The following is a 21,004-nucleotide window of genomic DNA, read 5'->3' as shown; positions in this document are numbered from 1 at the left end:
TTGATTGTTGCTTGTTCTTTTAAAAGTCTGTATGTATATGGCCAATTCAACACATTTGACAATTTCACATTTGAACATTTACTCTATTTACCAAAATATAAAATTAAAATCCAACCTGATGTTTTAAATTTCTTTTATTATTATATTTTAATGAATGTTGCAGACGTCACCTTGCTTAGGGTCAGTTGCAACGTTTGACTTTGCAGTTCGAGTTTAAATTCTGCATTTATTATCACATGTACACATATTATAGCATTGTGAGTTGGTGTCTAACAGATGGGGGTTTGTTATATAAAAATTTTAGGTTTCCACAAAAAAAACGGTTTCAGAAATGCAAAAAGTGTCGCAACTGTCCCCACTCTCCCCTTCATTTAATTTTTAAATATATTTAACTACACAAGACCAGAGATAAATGACTCCATAAAATGGTTCAGAACTTTTTCATTTACTCAAATTAATAAAGCAAATGAGTAAAAACTCTCAGATGAGATCCAGATGTTGGTTGTCGTCCTGTCTGAGCGGAGAAATCTCACATATACCAAGGTCTCTCTGAACATTCACAGCAAGCTCATCTTTAAAAGGAAAAATATTTTCCATTATGATCAGCAGAGGGCGCCACAATACAGCAAAAGTGATGATTTCATGGAGAGCAGAACGACACGACAAACACTTACCTTTGTCAACTATATAACATCTGCTGGTCCCCAAATTCCTCCATTCATTAATATACCTGAGAGAAGAAAAAACAAAAACATTTCTGAAAAAGATATCATAATGTCAATAAATGATTAAATGACACGAATATCGCGTCTAGTGTTATGACAGTGTAATAATAGCTAAATTACTCATCAAAATTGAGAGCTTTGGTCCACGCTAGCAACTCATCCACTTCCTGCTCAAAGTCGGAAGTTTGTTCAAATGAATCCATCAACGTCTCTGAGGAATTCTGAAGCTGTTGAGCTGTTTCACTGTGTCCTGTACGACCTTCAGCATACCTGTACACAAGCTCTGAGTCATTCATTCCTAACGTGCTTCTAGTTTCCTGATGACTATTTCACCCAACACAAACAAAGCCAGTTTTCTTGACCTACATTTTCCTCATCCATTCAATTTTCCGAATTTTCTTTTTTTTAGCAACATCTTGCTGCCGGTGGATTTTGCAGTGATGAAATTCTGTCTTCTTGGTATCTTGAGTTAGTTTGAAGATTGGGTCTTCAGAAGTGGAAAACTTCAATCATACAGGTAATGATAGAGAGTTTTAAGGGAATTTATTGCCGTTATGCAAAGCTGAATTTTCAGCATCATTTCTCACATCCATCAGAAATCATGATAATATATTGAAAAGAAACATTTATTAATATTATTAATGATCAAAACAGTTCTATAAAATAAAAAAATATATATTATAAAATTCAGACAGTATAAATATACACTAACTGTATTAGGTACAGCCACTTTATTAGGTACACCTGTCCAACTGCTTGTTAACGCAAATTTCTAATCAGCCAATCGCATGGAAGCAACGCGATGCATTTAGGCATGTAGACATGGTCAAGACGATCTGCTGCAGGTCAAACTGAGCATCGGAATGGGGAAGAAAGGTGATTAAAGTGACTTTGAACGTGGCATGGTTGTTAGTGTCAGACGGGCTAGTCTGAGTATTTCAGAAACTGCTGATCTTCTGGGATTTTAACGCACAACCATCTCTAGGGTTTACAGAGAATGGTCCAAAAATGAAAAATATCCAGTGAGTGGCAGTTCTGTGGGCACAAATGCCTTGTTGATGCCAGAGATTAGAGAATGGCCAGACTGGTTCCAGCTGATAGAAAGGCAACAGTATCTCAAATAACTACTCGCTACAACCGAGGTATGCAGAAGAGCATCTCTGAACACACATGTCCAACCTTGAGATGGATGGGCTGCAGCAGAACACACTTGGTGCTACTCCTGTCAGCTAAGAACAGGAAACTGAGGCTACAATTCGCACAGGCTCACCAAAATTGGTCAATAGAAGACTGGAAAAACGTTGCCTGGTCTGATGAGTCTCGATTTCTGCTGCATGGGACATTTGGATGGTAGGGTCAGAATTTGGCGTTAACAACATAAAAGCATGGATCCATCCTGCCTTGTATCAACAGTTCAGGCTGGTGGTAGTGGTGGTGGTGTTTTGGTGTGGGGGTGCTTTGTGTCAACGCCACAGCCTACCTGAGTATTGTTGCTGACCTTATGACCACAGTGTACTCATCTTCTGATGGCTACTTCCAGCAGGATAACACGCCATGTTATAAAGCGTGAATCATCTCAGACTGGTTTCTTGAACATAACAAAAAATTCACTGTACTCAAATGGCCTCCACAGTCACCAGAACTCAATCCAATAGAGCACCTTTGGGATGTGGTGGAATGGGAGATTTGCATCATGGATGTGCAGCCGACAAATCTGCAGCAACTGCGTGATGCTATCATGTCAATATGGACCAAAATCTCTGAGGAATATTTCCACTACCTTGTTGAATCTATGTCACAAATGATTAAGAAAGTTCTGAAGGCAAAAGGGGGTCCAACCCAGTACCAGTAAGGTGTACCTAATAAAGTGGCCCGGTGAGGGTAAATGTTTGTATACGTTTTGTTTTATTTTCGTTTTATCATATTGTAAACAAATGATAAAAGTAAAAATGAGAGTATTGTGACTGGATAAATCACCTTGCAAGACAAAATCCTCCACCCATTGTTCTCTACCCGCTGGTACCACCCAGCATGATTGTCCTCATTGTCGGTCAGCAGTCGGCCATTATGGATCTGGTTTGAAACCAGTTTCTTCTGCAGTGTGTAATCTTTTGGACTAAAGGCGCACATGTCCACCACAGGAGCTCGAGTGTATACTTTAAAGTAGATATCTGGAGGATAGGTGGGCTGAAAATGTATAAACATTAGTAACTTATTGTAGCATGAATGTTTAACAAATCTCAACAATTAAACCAAATCAAATATAACCAAGCCTGAAAGTTTGAATTTGTTTTTTAAAATCATTAAGTTGTACATTTAAATTGGTTTTAACTTTAAAGCTGTTTTACACTAAACACACTTCGATGCTCAATTTTATATGTTCTAAATGCGTCTATAGAGGTGGTTGCTATTTTGATTAATTGATACAGTCTTGCTATGTGGTTGTTTGGTGGTTACTAGTGTGTTGTGTGGTTGCTAGACAGTTCCTATTGTCTTCTGGGTTGTTGCTAGGTGGTTGATGCATTCTGTGTGGTTGCTAGGAGGTTGCTATGATATTTGGTGTGGACACTAGAGTGTTGCTGGGGTTTACCAAAGAGCTTATAATGACCAAGAGGTGACACTCAATAGAACGTTCTATTGCAACAGCAGCACCCAGAAACAGCCCTGTGATTCCGCCATTGTGGAGTAAATGCGATCGGCCGTCCATTGGATCTCATTGCTGTCTCGATGGCAAGCAGCTGCTTTGTTTTTTATTTATTTAAAAAGCGCATTAAAGCTGAGATACAACCTGAAAGACGACAATACAACCCTTACTATGACAATCATGAGCAATTTTAATAGTTTATTTTACAGACTTATAATATGCTGTTGTTCTGTTGGAATTTTCATTCCAAAATGGCTGCCGCGTGACACTAGCGGCATCTAGTGGCTGTCGCCTCTTGGTGATTCTATGCTCTTTGGGTTTACTAGTGTTGCTTGTGGTTGTTTGGCAGTTGCTAGGGTATTCTGGTTGGTTGCTAAGAGGTTTCTAGTGTTGATATGCAGATGCTAGGGTGTTATGTGTGGCTGCTAAGATATTTCTGTATGGTAGCGCATTCATTTTCTTTTTAGCTTAGTCCTTTTATTAATCAGGGGTTGCCACAGCGGAATGAACCGCCAACTTATCCAGCATATGTTTTACGCAGTGGATGCTCTTCCAGTTGCAACCCATCAATGGGAAACACCCATACACTCTCATTCACACACATACACTATGGATAATTTAGCTTACCCAATTCACCTATAGCGCATGTCTTTGGACTTGTGGAGGCCAGCCTGTTTGGTTATTAAATAGGATATTTCAGGGGGTTGCCTAGTGTATTTTGTGTGGTTGCTAGGGTGTTTTTTGTGGTTGCTAATGTATTGTGGAATGCTTAGGTGTTGCTGATCAGGTGCTTGAGTGTTCTTCTTGGTTCCTAGATGGTTGCTTATGTATTCTGGGTCAAGTAGGTATCGCTGCAGCTTGGAGACCTCCAAGTGGGAGGAGTTACACCACAAATAGGTGGGGTGACCTTCAAGTGGGAGTTTTTGCAGCTTATCAATTAGGTTTTGCAGTTTTTACTAATTGTTTTGAGAAATGCATTAACTGTTGTGCAAATGTGAAATATGTTGTGAGAAATGCATCAAAGCGACTGAGAAAAACTGTAATAAAAGACATCAGGTTATTGTGAGGTTGGGTTTAGGGTTTGGGTAGGTGTAGACATTTATAAAGCACAATATTGGATGCTGTGTCATGTACAACACATTAAATAAATAAAAACTCCAGGTTTGTACAGCCCGATTGGAGCTCACGGCCCACCTACTTGGAGCTGGCTCTGACCTCTGTTTATACCCTTCTTGTTGAGGTTGAGGCAATCTGTAATGTTGCTAGTATGTATTATTGCTTTGCTAGCATGTGACAGACAGACAGAAATAGATAGATAGATAGATAGATAGATAGATAGATAGATAGATAGATAGATAGATAGATAGATAGATGGATGGATGGATGGATGGATGGATGGATGGATGGATGGATGGATGGATGGATGGATCGATGGATGGATGGATCGATGGATGGATGGATCGATTGATAGATATATATGCAGACAGACAGACAGGAATACTACACAGAAATATTAAATTATTACATTACTTTAAATGAGGTTAAATAAATAATAAAAAATAGTAGCTAGATTAGAAATAAAATAACCTTGTAGAGGAAACGTGAATATCATCAACACTCACCCCACCCAATCGGAATCTGATAAGAGCCCCTGAAGCAGCATCCAGAATATTAGCCTAGAAATAAGCATTCAATGTTAAGTAAACTAAATGATAAACATCTCAATTAAAGTTCACAACAGACATACTTACCTCAGCAGGGTTAATAAATCTAAGCAGGAGGCGTGGATCCCCTTGATTATGGAAGCTCAGAAGCTTCTTGAGGTGCTTGAAAACAGCAGTATCCTACACATGACAGGCACGGTATGCACTATTTGTTTATGAATTAAATCCTATGTAACCACATTGGGAATAAATGTACTACAAAAGCTGACTAACAACATGTTTTCTCCAAGCGCTCTGGATGATCCTGGCTGCTCGGCTGAACTCGGTTTCCAGCTGTGGGACAAGAATGACATTAGTCTGTGATGTGGTTTCCTCAGCTGGAGATGCTGGGTGATGCCTAAAGGGGGAAAGAATGATTGACAGGTTGTTGTTTTTTTCCTTTGCTCCACTTGTTTAGAAATAACTTATATGCTTCACTGTATTTCATACCTGTCAATGGAGTATTCATGTTCCGTCATTTCCTTGTTCATGCTAGCACATGCTGTTAAAGGTTATAAAAGAGAGGAAAATGTTTAATCGATGAAATGTTAAATGGATTAACATTTCAATTAGCTAAACTAAAAGAGCATATAATTCTGTTAAGAGAAAGAGAACACATATATGGCAAGCTGGAATAACAATTAACCCGTACAAGTGTCAATTTTGTGCTACTAGATTACTTTTAGTATCTTTTCCATTAACCACTATGCTTATTTTACTATGGTACTAGTGCTTAATGGAAAATATACTTGTTATTCATAAGATAATATACCCTTTAAATAAATACTAGTAATTATTCATCGGATACTAGTATTCATGAATTTTATTATTTATTATTAGTTACTCTTGTGATTTTGGAGTAGTGGTAACACATTTCTAATAATGGGATATTAACTATATTTATGCAAATATCTATGATCAGTTTTGACTAAAACATATTTGCACTTACATATTCCAGTACTTTTTTTTTTTTTTAAATACTACCTATTATTAGACACAAGTACATCATTATTAAATACTAGTATTAGGAACTCATAGCTAATTTATTAAACAGATCCACACAATAGATTTTTGTTTAAAACAGCATATTTTTCTCTCCATTTTGGCCTCCTGTCCATACTGAGATGGTGTTTTTATGCAACAAAACCATCTCTTTTGAAAATACTTGAAAAAGGATACATTTGAAAATGCCGTTTTTCGAGTCGTAGTGTAGACTCTGAAAACTGAGGCTTTCAAAAACGATGCTGCTTATTTAGTCATGTGACAAATTTAGCTTAAAAAAGTGAAAGACTTTGTACAGCAGTTGTTTTAGATGCTCTGTTTTAACTGCATTGTTAAACATTAATGTCAGTTTGAACATGCTATAGATTGCTTTTCATCAAAGGACATGGAATGTTTACTTAGAGCTGTTGTTTTGGCACATCTCCCAGTCTATATTCTCCAACCCAATTCTCACTCGCTTTCGCAACTTTATACAGCATCCTCAAATAGCTGGGAAAAAATAAATGTAAAGCTAAAATGAGGCAGGCCTTATTGTCTTAACAAACGCACAGTACAGGGACGAAATCAATGTGGATAAACAAATTTTGAGAAGAGATCGAAAAATGATAGTGTGTATGCGCAGTGTTTTTAGACGAAAACCATTTTCAGTTATCTGGATTAGTGTAGACATAAACCTAATTCTTATTCATTTTAATCTAGTATTTATTCACTAGATACTAGTTTTTGTTTAGATACTTATTGATAAGCTACTTGTACACATTTTTTTTAAATACTAGTGACTAGTTAAAAAACTAACAAGAGCTAGTATCTAATTAATGAATACCAATGTATAATATATAAAAAATAGTATCTATTAAATAGGTGAATATCTCTACGTGATTAAAAAAGTCAGTAATGATAAATTACCAGCATCTCATAATAGGTATATCTAAAAAATGTAGTAGTATCTAAGGAATAACATAACTTCATAAAATATGCACCCGTTTGTACCAAATTGAAAAGCTGATGTCAATAGACTTCGGGGTTTTTCAGAAGCGGAAATCGTCATAGTTGGGAAAACTTAGAGCGCAGTGAATGGGAGAATACATCAAATATTTTAAATAATACAATAAAAACTCCACGATGATGTTACTGTATAAAGACTTTCAGAAAAAGGAAAAAAATTGTGTGAGACTGATGACAGCAGCCAGAGGAGAGAATAGCATCAAATTTGCTGTCCTGTCCCATAGACGCTGCATTAGAAACCCTCGCACAAGCGGTTATTCGTTTTTTATAATTTGAGGCAAACATGATATACTACATAAAGAAATACATATAATTATTCATACATTTGTTAAAAAATTAAAAACTTTCAAGGATTTAAGATGCTGATGATCGTTAAACATGCCATAACAGGCTTGTGAAAAGGGTCCATAACAGATTCTCATAGAATACCACAAATTAGCTACAATAGAATATTGAAATAAGTACTATTACTATAACTATTGAAATAAGTAAGTAGCAGTATTCAACAATAAACACTAGAATTAAATTTTAAATTAGTTTTATTATTTAATTAATAATACTATGTACTAATTAACATTGATTAGAATAAGAGGCTACTAGTATTAGCATTTTTGTTATATGCTAGTATTTGTTTAAACAGCTTGCCATAACACGTTCATCTAAGGCTAAAGCTCAGCTCCCTGATTTATTAATCCTCTGCCATGTCAAGGAATGGGAAATGGGTTTATTCATCTAGGATTATTTAAGGATTGTGTTGGATTACATTTAACTCCACCCAGATACTCAATTAGAAGTTGTATAGAAGGTTTCTTTTAATAAATCATTTCCACCCACAAAATGTTACTTACTTGATCTCTGGAGACGTCTTCACATAATCAACAAACAGATTTAGGCTTATAGAAAATATAGCCGAATGAAAGATTTAGGCCGTAGTGGAATAAAATATGTAATTAAATCTGAAGCGGTGTAAATAAAGCCCTTAACGTTAGTTGTGAACATACACTTCAGATCAGTTCCATGAGGTGAATATCTCGAATAACAAACAAAATCGTTTTAACTGCATTACCACAAGCGCGCTGTCGCTTACAAATAACTCAGAGAGGTAAAAACGTAACCAAAAGAATAAAGTAAATATGGAGGAACTTAATTTAAGATTATAAAATTAAACAAGCTCTAGGTTTGGCTTTACCCATTCATGAAACGGGCGACTACTTGCCTTCAAGAGCCGTTACTAGAGCAACGTGAAAACACCCAATCCACACAACAAAGCAGTACGAGATTATATTACGGACACAAATGACTTTTTTAATTACTGGAAATATACGTGTGGACTACATGTTCTTTTGACAAGCAAATATTGCAGCTGAGTTGAAATCGTGACAGAAAATCGTGAATTTACTTACCAAAATATGTACTTCAGTAGGTTACGTGCAAAACAATAGTCCACATAAAAATGTCAAATTACAGGCACTTGTCAATCAGGAAGCCCTTATCAATACTGGATGACGATTTTCCCAACTGAATCTTTGAATTGGAGAAATATGCATTTAGAGACTTTATAAGTTTAATGACTACAGAGATGGGATGTACAATGGTCTGTACACAAACTCACATACACACTCACACACAGTCTTTCACACACACACATACTCACTTTTTAAATAATGGAAAATTGCGTTTGACATGCATAAATATGACAAATATATACTTTTTCAGCCCAATATGTCCCAGATAATCAAATTCAGGCAGAATTTCTTTTGGACATTAAAATACTAATAGGTGTGGCATGGCTCTTCTCGGTATAGTACCTATTTTTATGTTTTCTTAGGTGGTTAGAAAAAACCTTAAGAGTTTTCAGAAAACTGTAATATGTTGTTCTAATTAGTTAGATAAACACTGAAATAGAGAGCTGATGTCAAAATTGCACAAAGTGTCCCAGATTACCAGAATTCACCCTGTGTGGGACATTCTACCAGAAACGTACATTTTCACTTATAAAAAAATGTGACAGGACCTGACTTAAGCTTGTCATCCTCAAAAAATCATTCAAAAACAAGCATACAATCATACAATTCAATGATAGAATGCATCCTTGATCACTGCCAGCTTCTCCTCCATCAAATGATTCGCTTTCTTTGAGTGTATTGCAGGCATTTTTTGTTCAATTTTATGCAACTGTAAAAAGACTGACCAAAACATGGGGACAATAGTTAATGTATTTGTATTTGTTTTTTAGTTTAGTTTATTTGTTTACAGGGTCAATGCACATTAATAAACATTACTGTAAAATGTGCCAGAATTAGCCAAGACTGGCTATTTTTCATCTGTAGACCCCTTACAGACTGTTAAAAAGTCACCTAAAATAGAAGCACAGCATAATAACATACAATACACTTTCATGTATAAAACACAATAAAACCCAAAAACAGATTGATGGCAGCAGAAGAGGACAAAAAAGCCAAAGACAAACAGTACAAATAAGTGTCAAAAATACAGTATTAATGCTGAAAATGCTGATTTGTCAATAACTAATGTTTAACATGAAACTGAAAAGAACAAAAAGTAAGTGATCTTCCATAGCAGCTTCCATTGAAAATACAGACTGACTGAATTTACTTTTTTTGAGAGGAATAATACAATCCCCTTTCTCACCACCCCTAGTAGTTCGGTGAGCAGTCGTTCTAACTTTCACGAACTGATTTAGTGGTGAAGTCGGGTTATATAAAGTCTTAGACAGTAAACAAATAGGTACATATTTAATAAAATTTTCCCAACTAAGCAGGTTATATTTCAATATTAATATTGAACAATGGTGAAATTGAACTGATTTCTTTACAAGGTTTTTAGGATTGTTCGTACAATGATTCAAGTTGCTTCAAAGTAGTAATGCTACTGTGGATAAACAATAAATGATATGAGAGGTAATGGAGTGATAATAAATTAGGGCAGCCTCACATGACACATGATCACGAATAAATCTAAAATTTGCTAAACTGAATCTAAACTGAATGATATTTTTGTAGAATTGATTTATAATTTCATGTCTTTAATCAATTGATGTGAATGACAACAACTTAAACTTGCTATTTCTGAAGTTTCTTTTCTAAATAACAGTTTTAGCATAACAAAACTATTAAAGCTGTAGGTTCAATTGGGCTTGGGACAAGGACAATGACAGGGTTTGTAAATTTGTAAAGTGTTTTCAATAAAGAACAAAAATCTGAGAACCATATGAATGACATTCCTTTACAGAACAACTCACAGAAATCAACCATCAGTCCATTTTTGGGATGAAATACTTTGGTAACACTTTATTTTGACGGTTCATTTGAGTATTAGTAAACTGTCTGGGTAATATCTGTTGATACTGCTCCTTCAACAGACATTTAACCGACTATAACAAACTTTGCAAGTTCATGTACACGTACACTAACTCTAACCCCAACCCTAACCCCAACCTAACAGTCTACTTATAATCTTATGAGAATTGGTTGGCATGTACAGTAGATCCAATGTAACTTAAATTCAACAAACAGACCATCAAAATAAAGTGTGACCAATACTTTTTAATCACTGTATTTATGTTTTTATTTGAGGGACACATGTATGTTTTTTGGTAGAATGTCCCATATGGACTACAAGCAGAACAAACTTATTATCTGTGGCTCATTGTATATATATTAAAGTACCCTTAACTTAATAATATTTTAATAATAAACGTCACAGTGACTGCAAAAAAAAAAAAAAATCATCATAAATATTTTAGTTTTTTTACAACATTATATGTCCAGAGCCTTTGCTAACATGATTGTTCCCCTTCAAAACAGTTGTTCAGCAAATTGCCGAAACAAGAGAGCACCATATCAGGTGTATCACTCATAACTGCTCATTGTGCAGCTAAATTTAATATTAGGAGATGGCAGGTTGTGACATGAAAGGTTTTAATGAACTGTAATTACACAACTGTTCAATAACTGTTTTATTATAGAACATTAAGTCAAGACTGAGTGTACACATATGCTTTATTTTACACACTGTTAGATTTTTTAAGTAATCAGAATGATTCAACATTTCTTAACAGAAATAAGTGCATTCAATATATTACATTTTCATAAATATCACAAAAAATTGTTATTAATGAAGACGTTCAAGAAATTATGCAGAAATTACCATTATTTTATAGCCTTTACTTAATAGTCATGTTTATGGAGGTCCCTAAGGCTTAACCCCCATCCTAGCATAATAAATTACAATAAATGATCAACTAATATTACAGTTTAAACCAAATATGCACGACAAACAGCACAGTTAAACTGCACAGCAAATCAAATCAAATGTGAGGTCCAGATTTGTTCATCTTTTGCGTAGTTTGTCTGAGGGACTTAACACATTGTTATGAATGTGTCATTTGGCTGTCCACCACTTCTTTGAATACAGTTTTCTCTTTTAACAATGATATCAAATGGATCGCGGACTCTTGATTAAGCTCCAGTTTTGTTGTGGCAAAAATACCATAGTTTATAATGGGTTGAAAAACATTCAAACACATCTATTGAACATAGTTGGAGTTCTTTAGTTGACAGCTGACTATAGAATGGCTGTCAGGAAAATGACTGTATTGTGACTGTCATGCTGTGCATTCAAATAGCTTAGCAGATGAAAACACCTATAACCTACAGGCAGCTCTGAACAAAAGTAATTATGCTAGAAGTATCCATTTCAAAGTTTCAAGATCCAAAAAATATAAAAAAGGTATAGAAGTAAAATATATACAGTATATTGCACTGTATTGTGAAATACATTCATAGTTAAAGCAAACATTATTATCCTCACTAAAGGATTCAAGAAGCACAATTCATAACATGAAAACATGACATATAATTATAATTCCTTCTATTAATGCAAGACCTGGGTTCCAAATTGTATGCAGAATTTGGATATTGTTTGACAAAGGCCATATTAAGGCAGTATAAATTGTAAGCACATCTGAAACAGGATGAAACTGAACAACAATCTAAAGTTCTGTTTCCAGATCATCTTCACCACCATTGCCAAGATAGTATTCATCATCGGTTGTGGTGTCAGAACCAGACTCCTCAAAAACAGTCAGGTTGTTTGTGTAGCTCCTTGAGGGCAGCTGAAAAGGAGACAGATTTTCTGGAGTTGTCCTGATGGGGGAGGGTGTAGAAAGGGCTTGGGATATCCGACGAGGAGATGAGGAAAAAGTTGGTGATGGAGGTGGGGTTGGGTCTGCAAAGTCAAGTTCAAGACAATCATCTTTAAATTCAGTTTGAGACTGTTTACCAGTGACTGATTTGGCATCGTAGCTTGGGGAATGGCTAGTGCTCATTAGGGAGTCAACCGTTTGATTCCCCTTTGGTGCAAAGTCTTCCAAGCTCGAGAGGTCGCTGGTGCTGCTTGTTGAGATTCGTCTGGAACCTGATGTGCGGCTTGAAACCACGCCACTGACTGAGAAAGATCGTCCACCGTGCAGGCCATACTTTAAATCAGCACATGACGAGGACAAGCGAGATCTCACAAGGTTTTGCTGCAAGGAACTCTTAGCAGAGCTCAGTGGAGAGATGTCATCAGACTCGCACAGTGAATTTGTCTTTTTGCTTACTGGACTATAAAACACACTGTCATTCTGAATGTCTTCTGAATCGAAATCAAACAAGTAAAATGGTGACGGGGGACCAAATGAAGATTTTCTATAATGCGGCAAGGTGGCAGAGCGGTTCATACTTTGGGCCTTTAGCCTGTGTTGACTAAAACTCCTGCCATTCGACTGGTTTTCCATTTCATTGCTATCCATCTTTTGTTGATCACCGTATAGTTTGTTATCTAATGATTTCTTTGAAGATGACGGTGACGCGGACCCAAAAGAGGCAAGATATGTTTTATCGGTGGTCAAAGATGAGCTGGGGGCCTCCCATGTGCACCCAGAACCATTTTGTTCGGTGTTCGTTTTTGTAGACTTGTTTTGCCAATCTATATCAGAAGTATTCTCCGAATCTCTTATTGCAAGTGGCGGCAATGACCCAAAAGTTTCTTTATTAGTGGTCAAAGATGAGTTAGGTAATTCCCACATGCACTCAGAATACTGTATTTTAGATGTAGACCTATTTTGTCCATCCACATTTAATGTGTGTTCAGACGTACTTAATTTTATAGGTGACAATGAACCCAAAGAGACTTTATCAATTGTTAAAGAGGAGTTACAGGGTTCCTCTTTAATTCCAGTACAAGTCTTGTCATCTGTTTTGGGTATTTCAAAAGTCTCTGTGTCTGAGGATTGCTGAGTGGGGGTCTTGTTCTTTTTTGTGACTGTGTCAAGTGCACTGTCTGAACGCTTGACACCAAATGTCAGTTTCAATCGATTTAGCATTTGATCAATCCTGCTGGTTGTTCTGAAAACTGGTAAATGTCTTTTAGTTTTTAAAAACTGGAAACTACCAATTTCTTTTTCTGGCAAAGAAGCTGAAGAGAAGGAACCATCTTTCTTTACTCGTGAAGCAAAAAGTCCTTTCCTTGAATTGGGACTCTGTGTTTCCTGCAATCTCTCATGCATATGCCCAGTGGTAGTCTCTTTCTCATGTGCAAGTGGAGTCTCACTTTGTGCACTAAGGTCTTTAGGGAGCAAATACTTCTCTTTCTCACTCAGCCTGTGCTTGGGGTAAACATTACACTTATAAAGTCGAAGTGCCATCGAGTCATCATGTTCTAGGTTATGGAAGTTGTTAGAGCCTGTATTCGGCTGCCTTGGGTGTGAGCTTATATTTGCACTTCGGCTTTCCATGACAAAACTTGCATCTGGTGTAGTTTGTGATAGGCATGGCTGGGCAGGTCTGTGATTATCTAGGTTGCTTGCATAAGCTTGAACTGCTGTCCTCTGTTCTCTGTGCGATGAAGCTGAATCTTCCCTTGGTCTCCTGGTTATGCTTGTGTATTTGGATGTTAAAGAACTTAGGTCATTTTTTATAAGGTCAGGATTATTGTAAGATGTAGATCGGGAATGTGTTTCAGACACAGGTGGAGAGGACAGTCCTTGTAAAGTGCTACTGAGTGCAGGCCTTGAGGAGATGAGGCTAGAATACGGAGAAGTGCTGAGGCGAGGTGCTGATCCTCTTCCAAAATCAGGGGGCAGAGATTGAGCTGGAGATGTATTAGTGCTTAAGCTTTTTTGTAATTCTTGTACCTTAGGAACAGATGGGTTGAAGTCAAACGAAAATCTTGAGGGAAGTGTTTTCCAGTCACCATGCAGTTTTGCACCCCCATCTTGTTTAGGAGGTGAGATTTCAGCATTCTGTATGTGGGACAAAGGGGTGGAAGGGGAAGGGGAGGACAGAGATGAGTTAGACTCTCGTAGGTATGAATAGATGCTCGGTACTCTGACATTATGAAGAGGTCTGCTTGGAGAAAGAGGTCCTGAAAGATCCATTGAGCTTTGACTTGAATATTTCCTGGAGTATATCTGCCCCACATTTGTTGGGCTTACTCCATCTACAGAAGAGTCTTTTCGGGGTATAAAGTTAAGCCTGTCTGTGAAAGTGTTTGTGCCGGAAGAATTGCTAGCTGTTATATTATGTGTGTTTTGTGATTTTGACATATGAAAATTCGATTGCTGATTTTGAAAACCTGTTGAATCTTTGGGAGAAATCACTGTGTTCTGAATTATTTGTCGTTTGGTAATGTTGGAGTTCTGCAGGTTGTTGGTGTTACCAGGACTTTGCTTTATGGGATCAATGCTCTCTGTGCTGGAATATTCCCTCAAAAAAACTAAATAAGAGGTCTGCTGAGATTTGAGAGCCCCAAGCTGGCTGGTTTTGGTTGTGGAATGTGGGAAATGTTCATTCTCTACTTCTGCTGAGGCAACAGAAGCTTCCAGTCCCTTTGAAATGCCCGTCTCTTGTTTACTTGAAAACATTGATGTGTTTAATGGTACTCTACTCTTAATTCTAGGTGAGAAACGAAACTGACCAACTGGTATTTCCTCTGTTCTTACAGGAGTGTCAGGGTTTTGGTGTTCATTGGTATAAGATTGGTCAGACGAGTGAGTTTTCAAAACAATTCTGCTAGGCAATGTTAGGGACCTTATAGATCTAGTTATCGGAGTCTGTGTTTGTGTAGGCTCAGGAGTAGAGTTTCTCAAATTTGATCTCCTCAAGGAGAGAAGTAAACTGCTTGTTGTTGGCTTGGAACTCAATGATTTAAAAGGCTCATTTTCATCTCCGCTTTTTGATACTCTATATCCTGACTGAGCTGAAGTTGGCACCTGACGTGAGTCCAGAGTTGTGTGCAATTCTCTACTGTTGTACGTCATGCTCACGGAGGAAGATTTCGTAATGGGTCTCTTTTGGTTTATTGTGGTCGTAACATTCGGGGAGTTGTTCTCTTTTTGCCAGTCAGCAGAGTAGCTGGTTCCAGCATTCACCTGCATGTTACTGTCATTGGCCATCATGTGTTCAGATGCCTGCCTCTGGAAAGGAAAAAATGGTTGTTGCCGCCGACCCTGTTGAGTTAAGGTAGATGGGTGGTCATACTGTCCACGATCTTGAACTTCAGTCTCTGCTTCACTGATGCCTTGCTTGGGTCTTCGAAGACGGCCACTCAAAGGTGGAGCAAGAACTGAAGCCAGTGCAGACGTCAACATAGCTGTTGTAGGATTTATAAGGTTAGCTTTTACCTCAGGGGTATTTTCAGAACAGACTAACGACAAAACCTGGTCAAGTACTTCTGACTGGTGTGTGAAAAGCTGGGAGTCAGTGCTTGCTTTTAGAACACTGTCCAGATTATTGTGGTTTTGTGGAGTTGTTGGAGCATTCTCTCTATGGTCTCCAGATTCCTTCTTTACTTCTGTTCGTAACTCATGAATAAAATGAGAAGAGTTGTGTCCTAGTGAGTCCTTGTGGTCGGTTTGCTCATGAAGGCCTATGTTGTGTTGTATTCCTGTATTTTGTCCATGTTTGGGTGTGTTATGTCCATGCTGATGCAAAGGGGCTTCATCAAAGGTTGCTTTTTGCCCATCCTTAAGCAATTCACCAGTTGATACGCCACATTGCAAGTCCCACAGCTGTCAATGCAAACAAAAAACATTTTGATTAATATTAAAAATAGTACACAAATGAATTCAAGCTCAGTAGCATTTATACATTCTTACACTACTAAAGTGCTTTTTAGACTTGGTTGGGAAAATTGTAAGAAATGTGTCTCACACATATATGAGATGTTTGAACAAATTGCCACTCCCATTTCAACTGTTTAAACATTCAGTTCAATTTCACAGTTGAGCTTTACATTCCACTTCAAAATATTACGCTTGAAAAAAAAAAACTGCAAACATGGCCTGGTAGAGCAGAAATATTTTCAAAAGGCAGTACGCCAAAGAAAGTTTATTATGTTTATGTAAGATATGATTGACTTTCAAGGCACAGATTTTATCTTCACATCAAACATTCTCTCACTAAAAAGATAAACAACCTCATTCTCATCTATGTGTCTTAGCTTGTGTGCTTACCTCTGTGTGGTGTTGATTAGCTGTGTTTTTTTCCGCTTCAAGTGTTCTGTAGCTGTCAAATTGAGAAAATAATTAAATTAGCATAAGCTTTTTTTTTTTATGAGCAAACTGAAAAAGTAGGTAGATTAAAAATACCTCCACCTAACATTTGAATATCAAAGATAAGTTCCCTCAGGCAGATAAACAAGGATGAAAAACTCTGACGAAAACAAAACTCTAATCTAATTCAATGTTTCACACGCTATTCTCACTCCCTAAATACTTTTTTGACTTCAACTCTTTCATACAGTATATTCATCAAGACAACGCAAGGGAACAAGATCAACCACATTCCATTCTTTCTCCCTGTTTAAGCATTTTAGCAGTAAACAATTCATTGGCCTGGCATGAAGGGAGGGGTCCATGGTTAAACTGTTTAATAATTAGTACAGAGTGTTTCACACACATTAGCGCATACTGGATGCAAAAACACACGCTCACAAACTCTGTTCAATGCCTGCTTTGAAAAAAAACTCAATTCATGTTTATTTCTATAGTGCTTTTTAGATAATGTCAAAGCAGCTTAACATAGAAGTTCTAGTAAAACTGTGTCAGTCCAGTTTTCAGTGTTGAAGTTCAGTTTAGTTCAGTTCAGTGTGGTTTAAATTTCACTGGTGAAAGTCCAAACACTAAAGAGCAAATCCAATCGATGCACAACTCCACAAGTCCCAAACCAAGCAAGCCAGTGGCGACAGTGGCCAGGAAGAAAACTTCACCAATAAGAGAGCACTCATACTTCTTAAAAACAGATAAAGAAATACTAATGAATCACAATTTACTGCTTCCAAGATAAAGGTGTAAACAGTTTTATTTAAGCTCAGCAACACACCTAGATACAGTACAGACAAACAGCCAGTCTTCGGTGATATGCTTTCATGCTATCATTCATAACTACTACATCATGAGTTATTACCATATAAGGCCTATTACTGCCAGTCACAGGTCGAAAGGGCATTTGCCGTTCTGGCTATGAATGTGCAACTGACAGCGACACAAAGTGCAATTGCATAATTTACAGAACAAAAGCTATTATTATGTAAAGCAGTATTAAGTGGAATCAAATTCACATAAAACATTTACTAATAGAGTAGTTATCCACTGTAATATGAACTGAATTTGAAACTAAACTGATAATATATGTTATCAGATGCCATAAAAAAAAACATTTTCCCAAGAGAACTTTAATTTCTTTATTGTAAACAAATTTTGTGGAATGTAAATGATCTTTGGATGCCAAAGGTTCTACATTGGAACATAATCAATATTTTAAATATGTTAAAGCTTCTTCGTTAACAATAAATGTTTTTTTGTAGTAAATCCATTCAACAAGCATTTTTAGTTCCTGAAAAGAACCTTTTAGTTCTTAAAAATACCATTTAATTATTAGTGTACAGAATATTTTTTTGAATATTTATTTATAGAGTTTTTGCATTTACAGTTTAAAGCAGTACATTACCCCTCCCATACCACAACCACGATACTCAAAGAAAAATAAAAAAATTAAATATATATCGTTCCAGACTTTCTGAGTTGACAGGACAGTGAGGAAACAGAGTGTACCATATTTGTTCAGTCCATATGTTATCATTAACATGAGAGGCTTGGCAATATCTAAAAAAAATACAAAAGGAATAAAGGAATATACAAAAGATCTGCCTTTTAATACTTTAAAGAACCTTTTGTGTGATTGAAACGTTCATGGATGTTAAAAGTTCTTCATGGAAGCATCAATACCAATAAAGAACCTTCAGTGAACATAAAGGGATACAACAATATTCACTCTTGGGAAGGTTCTTTATTGACATTAGTTCCATATTTACCTTATTAGTAATTTAGTTTATTAAAATGTTCATGGAAAAACTAGGTTCTCTAAGTAAAACAAATGACTCTTCCATGGCATCACTTTAAATTACACAATACTGGCGCCTTTATTTTTTTGGATTTCTGGCTAACACCATAAGCCCATAATAACTTTTATTACAGTCGATAATTACATTTGATGAGTAACTGATAATTGGCTGACTAAAGTTTTATATTATTTTGTCTTGAATCGAACACTGAAATATTTTAAAGTGTAAAACTAAAAGTATTTATTTTAAATGGAAGTAATCGCAACCTGTACTATAGAAAACAACTGTATAATCATTTTTAGATTTGCTAAAGATTATATTGCAACATCTTTCTATTATCTATGAGCAGACAATGCAAATTTGTTAGCATTGTACTGTATGTTTATTTTTAAAGCACGTTAATGTGAAAAACAAACTCTCACACTCACAAGTGTGTTGTCGCTTGTAATGTTTTTTCCTCTGCTGTGTCTTTTTTATTTCTTCTGGTGGGAAGCTTTATAGAGATGGTGGAGGTAAATCTGGCAGATTCACTCTGTTCTTCAGATTTCCTGCTGGAGGTATTCTTAGATCCAAACAGTATTATCTGCTTGATTTGCAAATCTGGTCAGCAAAAAAAGAAGTGTTATAAAGAACACATCTCAACATGGCACTACATGAGTGTCATTAAAATGAACAAATATTTATACATTTATAATAAGCCGTTTATGTGCAAAATTACAAACTCACCTTTGCTGCTTTTCTGCTGCCCTTTTAACTGCAACGATGGTGGGGATGAAGTAGTTCTTGTCTCTAAATCCTCCTTGTTGTGGTTATGTTGAGAAGCTGCAGTAGGATTTAATTTCTCTTGCTCACTGACATTCTGAAAACTAACAAAGCCTTGGCATTACAATACAACACACCGACAGCAGTCTGTTTCTCTCCGCAGACGCATGAAATCCACATGTCTGCAACTATTTAGTTAAACCGTGAAGTTCAAGGTTCACTCCCTTCAGAAAAATTCTTTACAGTAACACCCAGCACATGCCTCCAACAGGGAAACATTTCATGTTTGTGCACACGCCTCCACAAGAAATGATCAACATAGCCCAGTAGACAGCAAAGACTTAGACTTTGGCTAAATTACCACTTAGTGAAATGATTTTTTTTTTAAAGGAATGACCTAATGAGACCAAATGGGTGTAACAAATTGCATAAGAGTTTAAGTATTACCATAAACAGGGTGAGACACGTTATGCAGACATTCAGCAGAAGTGTAATGACAACTCATTAGATGTCATGAAGAAGTAATTAAAATCATCTTAGTTAAAGTGAGATGTAGCCAAACAAACATGTTGATAAATATTTTTAAACAATTTTGATTGTTTAACAAAGCACTTCTCTGTGCAGGCAACATGTATTATATAACTGGGGTGGTACTATACAGAAGAACAATGCTTGAATTATGGTTCAATCTACTGGCATTGTGTTATTATTCTTTGATTTTAGGAAATTCATTTGCAGTGACTGATGCACCTTACTGTAAGCGAATTAATATTTACGAAAACTAGAACTACGTAAGAGCTTCAACCTGTCCTCTTAAAGCTACAGGCTTTCTTGGGGTAAAGTTCAGTTTAAGAGAAATGAAAGTAAGAAAAGTAGAGTTTGAGAGAGAGAAAGTAGCCTATCCTCACAGCGTAAGCGAGTACTTATAAACTTTGTAGCCTACCGTGTTTTGTCAGTGTGTGTGTAAAATCTCTCCTGATCTGAAACAGCACGAGTCACGCTGGCTTTCACTCCGCTTTGACAACTTGACTGCTGCACCTTCGCATCATGTTTTGACATTATAGGCTGACTGTAGCTGGCGCATCTAGTTCGGTTACCTCCCTTTATGCCCTCCGGGCATCAGCTGTACACTTAAGTACCCCTCACAGAGGCACGACTTTAAATTCCAGCGGAGAAACTCGCGCGGTCGCGCCGCGGTGTGGGACACCCGTCATTCTGGCAGCCGCAGCCCGTCATGTGTTTCTTTCCCACCGAGGCGTACGTGTGTGTGTTATGCAGAGCAGAGCTGCGGAAGTGCGGGAACGAGCTTGTGTTTTGGCAACAAACTCCGTGTTTTAAATGGTTTATTACAGGGCATATGAAAATTCTTTGCACATTCAACGTTGGCGTTTTATTTATCATTTTTGTATGTCATGCGAAATTGTGATATTTGGACTTCTTCCAAAAGCGAAAGTGCTTCAATCATATTATCTAGGATGACAGCAACATAGAATAAATAAGCGACAGGTGACCGTGTTTTATTTCCATAAATATTATATAGTTGTGCTGGGCATAGTAAACAAAAGCAGCCCTACGTATTATCAGTGCGAATCGGTTCTTTATAAAAGTTCATTCTAAAGAACCGACTCAGTGATTCATTTGCGTCACACAGAAGCACCTTCTGGTTTACTCTCATTAAAGGCTACAATAAATCCACATATAACTTTTTATTAGTATTTTAATCAATAAAATTGGTTGCTTTTGGGTTTATGCAATTT

The 21,004-nt window shown here is 36.7% G+C and overlaps 2 protein-coding genes across 2 annotated transcripts; both read right to left on the bottom strand.

Annotated features, from left to right (window-relative positions):
* Positions 1–429: 429 nt before the first annotated feature.
* On the bottom strand, positions 430–8,100 carry c24h11orf65 (chromosome 24 C11orf65 homolog). The gene is made up of 10 exons (XM_056450784.1): positions 7,928–8,100; positions 5,523–5,574; positions 5,307–5,430; positions 5,121–5,213; positions 4,992–5,045; positions 2,703–2,912; positions 1,092–1,228; positions 846–995; positions 675–730; positions 430–572 (listed from the first exon to the last, which is right to left on the bottom strand). Exons 2-10 carry the CDS (start codon positions 5,561–5,563, stop codon positions 481–483), a joined length of 957 nt encoding a protein of 318 aa, XP_056306759.1. The 5' UTR covers positions 5,564–5,574; positions 7,928–8,100; the 3' UTR covers positions 430–480.
* A 2,261-nt stretch (positions 8,101–10,361) lies between these two features.
* zmp:0000000991 (serine-rich adhesin for platelets) lies at positions 10,362–20,490 on the bottom strand. The gene is made up of 5 exons (XM_056450331.1): positions 20,191–20,490; positions 19,212–19,351; positions 18,914–19,085; positions 16,597–16,648; positions 10,362–16,152 (listed from the first exon to the last, which is right to left on the bottom strand). The coding sequence occupies exons 1-5, from the start codon at positions 20,304–20,306 to the stop codon at positions 12,094–12,096; spliced, it is 4,539 nt and encodes a 1,512-aa protein (XP_056306306.1). The 5' UTR covers positions 20,307–20,490; the 3' UTR covers positions 10,362–12,093.
* Between the last annotated feature and the right edge of the window lie 514 nt (positions 20,491–21,004).

The sequence above is a fragment of the Danio aesculapii genome, chromosome 24, assembly GCF_903798145.1.
Source record: "Danio aesculapii chromosome 24, fDanAes4.1, whole genome shotgun sequence".
NCBI classification, from domain to species: Eukaryota; Metazoa; Chordata; class Actinopteri; order Cypriniformes; family Danionidae; genus Danio; species Danio aesculapii.
This window is presented reverse-complemented; position numbering and strand designations above follow the sequence as displayed.